General features: G+C 35.5%; 1 protein-coding gene across 10 annotated transcripts in view; it reads right to left on the bottom strand.

Moving 5' to 3' along the window:
* Positions 1–14213, bottom strand: part of LOC143033486 (protein FAM135A) — a 1114982-nt gene that overhangs the window by 192517 nt on the left and 908252 nt on the right. For 8 of the 10 annotated variants that reach the window (XR_012967181.1, XM_076198982.1, XM_076198981.1 and 5 more), the window contains 2 exons: positions 2745–2951; positions 1869–2070 (listed from right to left, as the gene is read on the bottom strand). Coding sequence is in view for 9 of the 10 variants with exons in the window: in XM_076198982.1 (XP_076055097.1) it covers positions 1869–2070; positions 2745–2951 (409 nt within the window). In the remaining variant the exon portion in view is untranslated. The remainder of the gene's footprint in view (positions 1–1868; positions 2071–2744; positions 2952–14213) is intronic. The other 2 variants (XM_076198980.1, XM_076198985.1) reach the window with 1 other exon arrangement.

Below are 14213 nucleotides of genomic sequence, written 5' to 3'. Positions count from 1 at the left end.
ATGAAATAGTATGCGCAAAAACCATTCATGAGTTTAAAAACAAACTAGACACTGCGAGATACAATGGCGGGACAACACGAGCATAGCTCCCCTTCCCGCAAAATGCAACTAGGTAAATACAACTAGGTAAATACAGTCTCCTCTTAGCATCCATTCCCAAATGTCTATTCCTCATTACACTTTTTAATCCACCAAGGCATTTACTCGTTTCTCTCAATCTACATTCTACCTCCACCCCCACTCCAGCTTTTCCTGCCACATTTGCACCCAAGTATCTAAAACTATCCACTTCCTCCAGTCGCTCTCCCTTAACCTCTTCACTCCGGGGCACATCGCAAGTCTGGCAGCATTAGCTGCCCGACGTGCGATGTTGCGTCATAATAATCGCATTATAAAAAATAAAGTCAGAGCTCAATCGTTCGTTCTCTTTCACCCGTGTATTTTGATAACCATAGAAAATATGATGAAGCCAGTTTAGAGAGAATGGAAGTGACATAGGTACGACTACAATAAATATAATCAAGATGCCGACGTCGGCATCATCGAGTACCCACTTGCTCCTCATGCCGCCTACGTAGGCATCACCGTATGGAAGTGGTTAATGCTCACTTCCAGTCTGCTGCCACTTTCACCCCTAGTACTTGTACTTTGGAAAAAGTAAAAATAGAATATTGAGGAAATACAAAATTGGTGCAGAAGTAAAAAAAGTGAGCTCAGAAAGGGACCTAGGAGTAATTATCACTAAAGACATGTCAACAGATAAGCATATCAACAAAATTGTTGGACAAACCTTCAATTTACTAAGGTGGATGAAAGTGGCTTTTGACTATTTGAATGAGGAAATGGTAAAAAAAAAAAAAAAAAAATATTAGTTACACTGATAAGACCAAGATTGGAGTATGCTGCAACACTATGAACACCCACCACTAAAAAGAATATAAAGAAATTAGAAAGAATACAAAGAGCAATGACAAAGATGGCACCAACACTCTCCAAATTGGCATACTTAGATTGTCCAAATTGGAACTACCAACCCTGGAACAAAGAAGAGAGGAGATCTACTGACTATTTACAGAATTATGAAAGGAATGGAAGTCCTAGATAGAGATGATTTATAAAAGTGGGCCAAGAGAAAAACAAGAGTACATGAAAAGATGAGGAAATTGTAAAAAAAAAAAAAAAATATATTAGTTACACTGATAAGACCAAGATTGGAGTATGCTGCAACACTATGGACACCCACCACTAAAAAGAATATAAAGAAATTAGAAAGAATACAAAGAGCAATGACAAAGATGGCACCAACACTCTCCAAATTAACATACAGAGATTGTCCAAATTGGAACTACCAACCCTGGAAACAAAGAAGAGAAAGAGGAGATCTACTGACTATTTACAGAATTATGAAAGGAATGGAAGTCCTAGAGAGAGATGATTTATTAAAGTGGGACAAGAGAAAAACAAGAGGACATGAAAAGAAACTCAAAAGTTATAGAAGAGATCTGAAAAAGAATAGCTTCCCACACAGAGTGGTGGATATCTGGAATAAATTAGATGAGGCAACAGTGTGTGCAAATACTATCTAAGAATTTAAGAACAAAATTGATGCTGAAAGATACAAAGACTGGTCACTATGAGCATAGCTCCCTTCCCGTATAATACAACTATGTAAATACAGAGCAGCTCTTTCTACATTGCCCTACTCTCACTCTATTTAGACAATACAAAATATCTTCTCCAAGTGATTTATGAGAAGACTTGTTTAATGGTATTGTGTGTTTATGGTTATCTAAGGGCCACAGGTCTTCTGCAAGAGAGACCTGGTGTAACAGATTAATTATATATGAGAGATAAAAGATTCCACATACCTGGTTCCGTTCTGACATGAGAAAATCTAAGTTTGCCCCTGGAAGTCCAATTTCTAAATATGTTTTCACAAGTCGCAGATCTGCTGAATTACCATCTAGACCATGAACACATATAATCAAATGCAGGCCATCTGGAGACAATACACGGCACTCATCACTGACATGAAAGTATGGAACACTGGAAGCTAAACCTGTGAAGTCACTGGAAGGAGTAAAAGTGTTTCACTTTAATTAGTGGCAGTAAAAATTACTTGGCATATTATATATCACAAATTCCACCATTATCATATGCAAGGATTAAAATTTATTTATGCAGGGTTATAACTAAAAGAAATCAACTGTGACCTTTCAGCACATTAAAGGTATAAACAGATTGTTAATTTTAGCCTGTCTTACTGAATTGTGGACAGCCCTCTACTTTGGTGGGGTAACTTAAGGGACATCTAAGAGCAATGGGAGTGTTCTCTTTTGCTACATAAGTATGGTCCACCTTCACCTAAAAATGTTGGACTGGCTTTGTTTGCATCTGTGTCTGTAGGCATCAAGCAAGCTTGACAGTGTACAAATATATAACCATATATGAAACCTCTTACTAGCACCTAAATTTTGTCTTCTCCAGTGATTTAAACTTGATTGCACATAAAATGCAAGTATTACCCCAGAGATACCTAGGGCTCCTAAACACATTATCTATATTGATAATCAACATTTGATAAACCTACACAGAAGAACAATTTTTTTTTACATAAAGCCTCTAAAACTAAAATGTTTAGCTACAATCTCAGTATCTAAATAATTCATAACAAAAAACCAAACTTTAATTTTAATGGGGAAAATAAATAATAGAAAGGGTCCACTAAAACTACAATGTCTCACTTTTCCGAGTACCTGTACAGCAGACCCTGGAAATTTATTTGCTGTTTAAATTCTTCTTTGGCTTTAATGAAAGCAACTGTGTCAGCCACAGGAGGTGTTAATTTGGGTGGCAAAAGGTCAGGTTGTTCATCCAATTTTGTTCGTTCCTTGCGCACTTCAGATGGGCATGTACACTTGGCTTCACTTCTGCTTGGATTGGATGAATAGCTTCAACCAAAAAGTAACCAAATTGATCAATATTGAAAACCAAGTTAGATTAATGTAAATTATTGTTTGACATAATAATAACATTTCAGAATAATATATTTCATTCATAGAATACATGCCTAATAAAACTTTAATCCATTAAAGAAATCTGATATCTTAATTACAGTACATTCTACCAAATACTAATCTTAGATACATTTTATCAAACACTAATCTTGAATACATTCCGTCAACCACCAATGATAAACCAACTCCATTGCATTTTACATCTTCACACATAACTCCTTTTCTGGAGAGAATTTCTATTAAAAAAAAAATCCTACCAACAAGGAAGACCAACATGATGTACTGGTTTTTCTTTTTTATACTTTCTTCTTATGATTGCTTCTCAATCTTGGGTAACCTATTCATATTGAGTAAGTTCCCCTAGACCATGTAAGTTTGGATTAATACTTCTTTGATGCAGGTCTTTTGGCAGAAGATGCCAATTATTTACCTTTTAGATTATTCAAAATAATATGTAATTACAATTATGGAAGTAGTAGGAGGAGAGATGTAGTCAATGGTTGTCAGCTCCACTCAACTGAAAATATGGAGGAAATACTGCTGAAGTTGATAGAAATTACTGGCCCAGTATGGAGACTGAATTCCAACTTTTTGGGGATGTACCTTAAGGTGGACATTTAAGTGTTGATAATTTCTGGAAATGTGCAGCTGAGAAATGGTTCTCCCTGATATCAATCTTGCATGACAACCACTTATAGGTATCCCACTATTGGGTTATGATATAGAAACAGTCCGACACAAAAGGAACAAGATATAATGGGAGAATAGGATGGTGAAGGTCCCTAAAAAGAAGCAATCACTTGTCTGGGATGTGATGGACAAAAACAAATGTATCATAGTTGTGAGGTGACAAGAAAATAATTGTATGCTGTTTCACAGGTGGAGAGAAGGAAACAAAATGTGAAACACTAGGGAAATTATATCATCAATTATGGGAAATAAATCAAGCACACCTGACCAGATTAAAGACATTTTGATTAGATTAATACAAAAAGGATGGATGATGTCTATCAAAAAACATATTTAAGTCACAGACTCTGACAAGCAAGTGAATCAGCAGGTCGATGAGCAAAGACAAGTTTAAAAATATTTGGATCAGGAGAAGTGATACTGAGGAAGAATAAAGATAACAAGGACATCTGTAATTAAAGCTAAATATACATACATACATACAGATACCAAAGGCTTTTTCTCCCTTACAAGGGAGGTAGTCAAAGGCAGAAATCCACTCTCACCCATTTCATCCCCACATACTCCACTCCCATTCACCACCCCTCCCTCCCTCTTTTCTTGGCTCCTCCTAGATGACAGGTCATCCTTGCATCTCTCCCACTGCTCTGGGTCAGAAGCAAGTAGCAAGACACAGCACATCCACAACAAGGCTGCTTCATTTAATCAATGACCCTCCCTTTCCAGCCCTTCATGCAGAAAAAGAGAATATGGGGAGAAATCCCTTCAGGCTGTGTCAAAAATGTCATTCACACATACTCCTCTATCCCCCACCCACTCCCTTCCATGCATCAACAGCATCATCCATATACAACCATTCTCCACTCACCCCTATCTTCTGTCTTTTCCCTTCCTTTCTCAACAGACATTCCCCTCTTTCCCAATGTCCCTCTTACCCCATCTATCCATCTCATCCTTGGTTACCTCCTCATGTTCACTCCCTCCACCTCTGCCTTCCACACCTCTTTTACTAATCTTTCTTCACTCATTCTTTCCATGTGTCCATACCATCCCAATACCCTTTCATCAACCCAATCTCCCAACTCCCTTTCCACCCCCACTCTCCTCCTCATCTCCTCGTTTCTCATTCTACCCAACCTAGTAACCCCTACCATACTTCTCAGGCATTTCATCTCAAACACATTTAAACTCTTCCTCTCTTATGTTCCATGTTTCAGCCCCATACACTGCTGTTGGCACAATCACTCCTTCATACAATCTTCTCTTAGCATTCATTCCTAAATGTCTACCTCTCATTACACTTTTCAATCCCCTAAGGCATTTACATGCTTCTCTCAATCTACATTCTACCTTCACCTCCATTCCTCCCTTTCCTGCCACATTCGCCCCCAAGTATCTAAAACTATCCACTTCCTCCAGTTTCTCTCCCTTACTGCTCACTTTCACTTTGCTGCCATCCTCTTCCCTTGCACATCTCATCACCTTACTTTTACCCACATTTATCTTTAGCTTCCTTCTTTTGCACACCTTCCCAAGCTCTGTCACTACCTTCCTTAATCTCTCCTCTGATCCTGCCACAAGCACAGTGTCATCAGCATATAACAACTGGCTTACCTCCCATTTTTCTCCATTTTCTTTAACCATCTCTAATCCCTGGCCTTTTACCCTTGCATTTATCTCTCGCACCACTCCATCCATGTATAAATTGAACAGTCATGGTGACATGACACATCCCTGGTAAAATCCCACCTTTACCTCAAACCACTCACTTGCTCCATTTGTAATTCTAACACAGGCTCTGCTATTCTTGTAATATCTTCCACAGTGCCTTCCTGCCTACACTGTCATAAACATTTTCCAAATCCATAAAGACCCAAAAAATATCCTTACCTTTTCCTAAAGCTTTCAAAGGATTACAAAGGTGGAGCATGCCGACAGGAAACCTATTGGTTGATAATTAGGTCAGATGCGAAAAAAATATTAATGAATAAAAATATAATAATAATAATAATAAAATAAATAAGTGCATACATATAGTTGAACAATAAACAGGTGAATAGTAAATAATAAGAAAATGACACATAACTAATAAAAAAAATGTGAATCAAGCAAATAATAAGGAAACAGACAAATGATAAAACAAATAAACAAATATAAAATAAATGACCGTGATTACAGCATCTTGCTTAGTTGTTTATCTAAATGATTCTTAAAGCTTTGAACTGAACTACATTGCACTGCCTCTGCAGGAAGTTTATTCCATTCATTAACTACACAGTTGGTGAAGTTGTTTCTACCCACTTCCAAATCTAATCAATTTCCTCACAATTTGAGACCACTGTCTGTCTGATTCTCATTCAGCATGAAAATTTTGTCACTTTTGATGTCAATTCCCTTTAGAATCTTAAAATCCTGTATCAAGTCACCACTGAGTCAATGCTTTTTTAGGGAAAACAGATTCATATTTTTGTAGGATTTATTTTTTATATTTTGAATCAGTTTTGTGGCTTGCCATTGTACTTTTTCCAATCTGTTAATGTCTTTAATGAGATTCAGTAACCATACGGAAACAGCATTTTCCAAATGTGGACACACTAACAATTGATATAGCTTCTTAATGAGAGATGGTCTTTTGAAGTCAAAGATCATGCAATCAGTCCTAGAATCTTATTTGCTTTCTCAGAAGCTGAAATACACTGCTTAGCTGATTTGAGATCATTACTGATATTTACACCGAGATCCTTTTCACTATCCACTTTTGTTAACAAATTTCCAAATAACTTGTAATCATATTTACATTTTTACCTATGTGTATTACTTGTGTTGAATTTCATTAGCCACTTTTCAGACCATTGCTGTAATTTATCTAAATCTTTTTGAATATATAATTGGTTTAAGTGATCATTTGCCATTCTGCACAGTTTTGTATCATCAGCAAATTTGGAAACAATAGATTTTAGTCCATGGTCTATATCATTTATATATAGTATGAATAGAAGTGGCCCAAGAATAGAACCCTGAGGAACTCCACTCATAACATTTTTCCATCTAGAAGTTTTGCCTTAAAACAACTCTCTGTTTTCGATCATCAAACCAATTACTAGTCCATCTTAATAGGCTACCATTTATTCTGTGTGAAGCTAATTTAGTAAGTAGTCTTTCATGGGGGACAATATCAAAAGCTTTTGTAAAGTCTAGATATATTTAATCTATATTGTTTTGTCATAATTTGAGATGACAGTGTTGTAGAATTCAAGTAAGTCATGCAAGAACATTTCTGTCTGAATCCATGCTGGCTATCATTTATCAAACAGTTACTTTCTAAATGATGTTCGATAGTGTCTCTGATGATAGTTTCCATCATTTTTCGTATGACTGAAGTCAAGCTTATAGGCCTGTAGTTATTTGGTTTCTTTTTGTCACCTTTTTTGAATATGGGAGTAATGTTAGCTAGCTTCCATTTTCTTGAGACATCTTTGGATATGATAGATTTCTTAAAAATTATTTCTAATGGGACAACAATCTCATTTTTAATTTCCTTTAAGATTCTTGGGTGCCAACTGTCAGGCCCTGGTGTTTTGTCAACTTTGAGTATTTCTATACATCTTTTAATTTATCCTTTTATATTTACCATAGTAAGTTTACCCTAGACTTTTCACAGGTTTCAGTTTGGAGTTCACTTTGAGGTGTTTTATTTATGAATACCGAGCTAAAATAGTTATTTAAAATATTACACATTTCTTCATTTGAATATTTAAGTTCACTGTCAACAGATAATAGTGGGCCAATGTGATTCCTAATAACCTTTTTATCTCTAATGTAACTATAAAATTCTTTGGAATTCTCTTTGGATTTATCAGTGATATTTATTTTTTTTTTTTTTTTATTGTCTTTGTTAATGTCAGTATCAGTGTATCATAGATGATGACGATGATGGTGAAAAATTATGTGAATCGAAAATCAGTAGTTTCACTGGTTCCGGAAAAAGTGCTCCTTCAAGAGCATCAAACCTGAAAAGACACTTGCAACGCTATCATCCTAAGGAGCTAGAAGAAGTAAATAGGAAAGATAAAGAAGACAGTAATGTAAGCACTCCATCTACTTCAGCTAAGAAGGATGAGAAATCTTCTGGAAGACAATCCCAAATATCAACTTTCTTTACTACTGATAAAGTTAATGTAACAGTGACATCACACACACACACACACACTTCAACGAACGGACAGCTTAGAAGACGTTCTGAAGAAAATTGAAGTTTTGTGGATCCCAACGAAAAGAGAAGTGCCTATTGTATTTACAGGGTGGGGGGAAATTGCTCGTGGGGCAGTAGAAAAGTAGGGAAAGAGGAGAAGGGGAGGGATTACTGAGGGAAATGGAAGGAAATGAGGAAGGAGTAGACTTGGCCCAGGCAGACAGGCGAAAGGTAAACAAACGGCCCCCCGACGACGATGAAATGTCTAATAAAAATGTAAAGATTAGAAGTATAGATAAGAGCAATACAGTAGAAAGTGATGAGAATATTTTCCAGGGATTTAAAGAGGGTGGGGGGGACACAACCCCCCCCCCCCCCCCCCGACTGACAAGACTAGAAGAGAAGGTCGATAAGATGATCGAGGACTTGGAGCGTAGGTTCGGTCATGTTAACAATATTCTACAAAGGGTTGAAAAATTGGAAGAACTAGAGAAGGAGAACAAAAACTTAACTGATAAATAGAAAACCTGAAAAGACAGTTAAAAGAAGTAAAGGTGGAGAATGAGGAATTGAAGAGGAATAGTAAAGAAAACAGAGAGGGATGGAAGTCGATAAAAGAAAACAGTAAAGTTGCATTTACTGATATAATTAAACAGCAAATGAGAGAACAAACTGAAGACTCAGTTATTAAAGTGATGAGACAGAAGGAGAATATAGTAAGAGACTTAGCTGACAAAAAGAAATGTATAATTATATTAGGAATGGAAGAGAAACATAACCCAGATAGAACCTCAAGAACCAATGAGGAAAATGAAAAAGTAAGCAGTTTACTAAAACTAGTTCAGGAAGATGAACCAGAAATTATGAAGGAAATTGAGGAAAAATTCAGGCTCGGAAAGTATAGTACAGATAAGACCAGACCAATTAAGATTAAATTCAGGTCACAAACGACGGCAGAGAATATCTTATCCAAAACAGGGAAACTAGCAACAAGTGAACAATATAAAAAGGTATGGATAAAAAGGGAAATGAATAAAGAGGAAAGAGAGGAAGAAAAGCAGAAAAGACTTGAAGCTAAGAAAAAAAACGAGAGCAGAACGGAGTCAGAGAAAGAGAGATTCTATTGGAGAGTAGTGAATATGAAACTAAGGCAGTTCGACATACAAGAGAAAAACAAAAGGGAAACAGAGAACACAACGGAAGTGACAGAAAACTAAGAGTGTCTTACACAAATATAGATGGATTAATAACAGGATTGAATGAGCTGAATGATTATTTGAAAGAAAAAGAACCGGACATAATGGGAATTGTAGAAACAAAATTAAAAGGCCCACTACCACCCAACAGTGTAGGACATGATGCATATAATTATTGGATTAAAAACAGAGAGAAAAAGCAAGGGGGTGGAGTTATGTTCCTGACTAAGAAGGATATAAACGTGAAGGGTGTCATATATGGAAAGAATACAGTAGAGATGATTATGATAGAAGTGGAAGACAGAGATAAGAAGAGCAGAAAATTTGTGATAAATTATGTGCCTCCGAAAACAGCCTCATGGGAGGAGAGTGAACATAAAAGTATGTTAGAGGACACAAAGATAACATTCAATAAAATAATGGAAGATGGAGAAAGAATAGTAATAATGGACGACTTTAATTGCAAAGAAATCTGCTGGGAAGAAATGACAGTAAAGGGTGGAGGCGGCTCATGGGGAAACGCTCTACTTGAGATGATTACTGACCATACAATGACACAATGGATACAGGAGAACACCAGGTATAGAAATGAAGAAGAACCATCGACACTAGACTTGATAATTACATCTGAACCTAGAATAGTGGACAAGATTGAATATAAAACACCAATAAGTAAAAGTGACCACATATTGATTGAACTGGAACTTAATGAAGAAAAATATATGAAAAGAAATGAGCAATATAGAAAAGGAAGAATGATGTATGAAAAAACAAACTTTGATAAAATAAGAGAATTCTTTCAACAAGAAAACTGGAAAGAAATATACAAAGAAGAAACAACAGTGGAAGAGAAATGGAATATTTTGACAAATATTTACAAAAAAGGAGTGGAAAAGTATGTCCCATGACAAAAACAAGAAAAAGAATATGTAAAATGCTGGTACAACAAAAGTTGTTGGGAGTTAAAAGACAAAAGAGACAAAGCCTGGACCAGATGGAAAAAAGACAGAAGACCTGAAAAATGGAAAATATATACCGGTTATAGAAATGAATATGTACAAACGTGCAGAGAGGAAAAGAGAAAATATGAAAAAGATGTCATAGAAAAGTGTATAGAGCAACCAAAACTATTCTAGAGATATGTAAACAATAAACTAAAAAACAAACAAGACTTGGAGAAATTAAGACAAGAGGGAGTTGAATACACTAAGGAAATAGAAATGGCGGAAATTATGAACAAACATTTTAAATCAGTGTTTACAAGGGAGAACATACAACCTGAAGAGATTGAATGGAAAGAGAAAGTCCCCCCTATGGAAGAAATAGAAGTAACAAAGAATGAAATATTGACACACTTGAGTAATCTTGATGTCAGAAAATTGCATGGACCAGATGATATAGCAAACTGGATTCTGAAAGAATGCAGGAATGAACTGGCAGACAAAATACATAGCATACTAAATAGTTCCTTGAAAGAAGGAAAAGTTCCAGAAGATTGGAAAAAAGCAAATATAGTACCTATATATAAAGGAGGAAATAAAGAAGAACCTACAAACTATAGACCAGTCTCTCTAACAAGTACAATAGCAAAAATTTGTGAAAGAATGATCAAAAGTAGATGGGTAAAATATTTAGAAAAAAACAACGTGCTAAATCCAAGGCAATTTGGATTCAGACAAGGAAGATCATGCGTCACCAATTTAATATGTTTCTATTCAAGGCTAATAGATATAATACAAGAAAGAGATGGATGGGCGGACTGTGCATTTCTAGACCTAAAGAAAGCTTTTGACAAAGTTCCACATAAGAAGTTGCTTAAGAAATTAGAAACTGAAGGAGGAATACAGGGAAAACTACTAAATTGGATGGAAGACTTTTTGCAAGAAAGAAAAATGAGAGTAGTGATAAGAAACCAGCACTCAAAATGGGATGAAGTAATAAGCGGTGTTCCGCAGGGAACAGTTCTGGCCCCAATAATGTTTGCTATATATATTAATGATATGGATGAAGGAATAGAAAGCTATATGAGCTTCTTTGCAGATGATGCAAAACTACTGAAAAGAGTGAAAACTGAAGAAGATTGTGAATCACTACAGAGAGATCTAAATATAGTACAGGAATGGAGTAGGAAGTGGGAGATGGAGTTCAATACAAAAAAGTGTAGTATAATGGAATTTGGAAAAAGCAAAAACAGAATAACAGGAGCATATAAATTGGGAGAAGAAGGAATAAAAAAAGTAGAAAATGAGAAGGACCTGGGAGTCATTGTTATGAATAATATGTCACCTGAGAAACATATAAATAAGATTTTTGGAGAAACTTATAATTTAATAAGAACAATCAAAGTTGCATTTACATACCTGGATGAAGAAATGGTGAAGAAAATCCTAATCACCCTGATAAGACCAAGACTGGAATATGCAGCAACGATATGGTCACCAAGTACAAACAAATGTATAAAAAAACTTGAAAGAATACAAAGAGCAATTACAAAACTGGCACCAACACTCTCAAAACTATCATATGAAGAGAGACTAGAAAAACTTGAACTACAGACACTAGAGCAAAGAAGAGAGAGAGGAGATTTGATAGCTATTTACAGAATCATGAAAGGCATAGAAATTACTGACAGAGAGAATCTGATAAAATGGGATGACAGAAATACAAGAGGACACGGAAAGAAAATAAAAAAAGACAGCTATAGAAGAGACTTGAAAAAGAACAGCTTTCCTCACAGAGTAATAGACAGTTGGAACAAGTTAGATGAGAAAGTGGTGTGTGCAAAAACAATACATGAATTTAAAAATAGTTTAGATAAAATGAGATATGAAGACGGGACCCCACGAGCATAGCTCCCCTTCCCGTAAAATACAACTAGGTACAACTAGGTAAATACAGTGACATCATTGGAATGGTGATGAAAAATAGTGTACCTGTATCATTTTTCTCACAACTAGCCTTTCTCGGTTTAAATGGAGAAATGGCTAGAAAAGTTGGAGTTTCACTGGATAGAGTATAAGGAGACTCCCTGGAGTCGGAGTTGGAGTTGGTAAAATTATACTGAATTTGACTCCAGTTGAATTTACACTTTATAACTGAAAAGTTATTAATTGCCAAGACAAAATTATAGTCTCCCCTTAGTTTTACTATGAACTCATTTTTCCTCAAAATTATATACATGTACTTTTAATAATGATGGATTTGATAAATGTATAAAGTCCCTCTAATTTGAAACATTTATGGAATCCATTTCTTCTGTGCATGAAATTGAGAAAATGAGGTATAGTTAGATTTAAGGGGACACTATATTTTCTTCTTGGCATATGGCTGATAGTCCAATACATATCATATGATTTAACTTCAAATGTTACAGATATTTAATTGATTATCCTATATTTTTTTTCCTTTTCAGGAAATATTTAATTTTTTCACATTTAAAATTTTACTGAAATTTGGATCATAAATCCCCTTCCAAAAATACAAGAATGGCAAAAAAGTTCCATCAAAGTTGGCAGTCTTTGAATACTTTATAGTCATAGTAGATGGAAAATATCAGTGTCAGTGCATCATAGATGATGATGATGATGGTGAAAAATTATGTGAATCGAAAATCAGTAGTTTCATTGGTTCCGGAAAAAGTGCTCCTTCAAGAGCATCAAATCTGAAAAGACACTTGCAATGCTATCATCTTAAGGAGCTAGAAGAAGTAAATAAGAAATATAAAGAAGACAGTAATGTAAGCACTTCATCTACTTCAGCTAAGAAGGATGAGAAATCTTCTGGAAGACAATCCCAAATATCAACTTTCTTTACTACTGATAAAGTTACTGTAACAATGACATCACAGAGGTTTAAGAGTTACATCATTGAAATGGTGGTGAAAAATAGTGTACCTATATAATTTTTCTCACAACCAGCCTTCTCAGTTTATATGGAGAAATGGCTAGAAAAGTTCGAGTTTCACTAGATAGAGTATAAGGAGATTTGTATTTGAAGGAGCTAAGAATAAGATGAACTTCGAAAAAGTCTAAAAGGATGCTTTGTCTATATAAAAATGGATACATCCACATGCCACAGAGTCAACTATTTTGCCATTAATGTGAAGTTTGTTGACAAGAATGATGGGGTAGTGACACAGACATTGGGAGTAAAAGATTCTCTGGTATATCACACTAGTGAATATCTTTATAAGTTGGTGGAAGATGTATTAGAAGATTTTGAAATTAAAAAAGAGCAAGTTCTATTTATTGTAACTGATAATGCTTCAAATATGCTGAGCACAATTGAGAAAATGAATAAAGCAACTGAAGAAAGTACAAAAATGTGTGATGATGAAGAGAACATTCCTGAAACCTCAACAGAACTAAATGAAGAGCCAGAGGAGAACTGTATTGTTTTAGAAAATATTGTTGAAGTAGCTGAATTATTTACAATTCAACATATGCGCTGTGCTGTACATTCACTGCAACTAGCAATAAGAGATGGATTGAAGGATCAACATGCAGCTACTCTCATTGGAAAGCTGAGGCAAGTAGCAGTTGCAGCCAGAACACCAAAAACTGATGCTATTCTCAAGACATGAGCTGGAAAAGGGGCTTTTTTAGATCAAGGAAAACACACTGGGGTAGAACCCATTTGAAATAAAAAAAAGAGCAAGTTCTATTTATTGTAACTGATAACGCTTCAAATATGCTGAGCACAATTGAGAAAGTGAATAAAGCAACTGAAGAAAGTACAAAAATGTGTGATGATGAAGAGAACATTCCTGATACCTCAACAGAACTAACTGAAGAGCCAGAGGAGAACTGTTTTGTTTTAGATAATATTGATGAGAAAGTAGCTGAATTACAATTCAACATTGTGCTGTACATTCACTGCAACTAGCAATAAGAGATGGATTGAAGGATCGACATGCATCTACTCTCATTGGAAAGCTGAGCCAAGAAGCAGTTGCAGCCAGAACACCAAAAACTGATGCTATTCTCAAGAGACAAGCTGGAAAAGGGGCTTTTTTTAGATCAAGCAACACACTGGGGTAGCACCTATTTGACGATCAAATGCTTACTTAACTATAAGATTTTCCTGGAGGATCTAGATAACCAGAATGTTTCACTAACT

Source organism: Oratosquilla oratoria, chromosome 15, assembly GCF_046742065.1.
Source record: "Oratosquilla oratoria isolate Oo_2021 chromosome 15, ASM4674206v1, whole genome shotgun sequence".
Lineage (NCBI taxonomy): Eukaryota > Metazoa > Arthropoda > Malacostraca > Stomatopoda > Squillidae > Oratosquilla > Oratosquilla oratoria.
The sequence above is the reverse complement of the archived record's forward strand: the minus strand, read 5'-3'. Positions and strand labels throughout refer to the sequence as shown.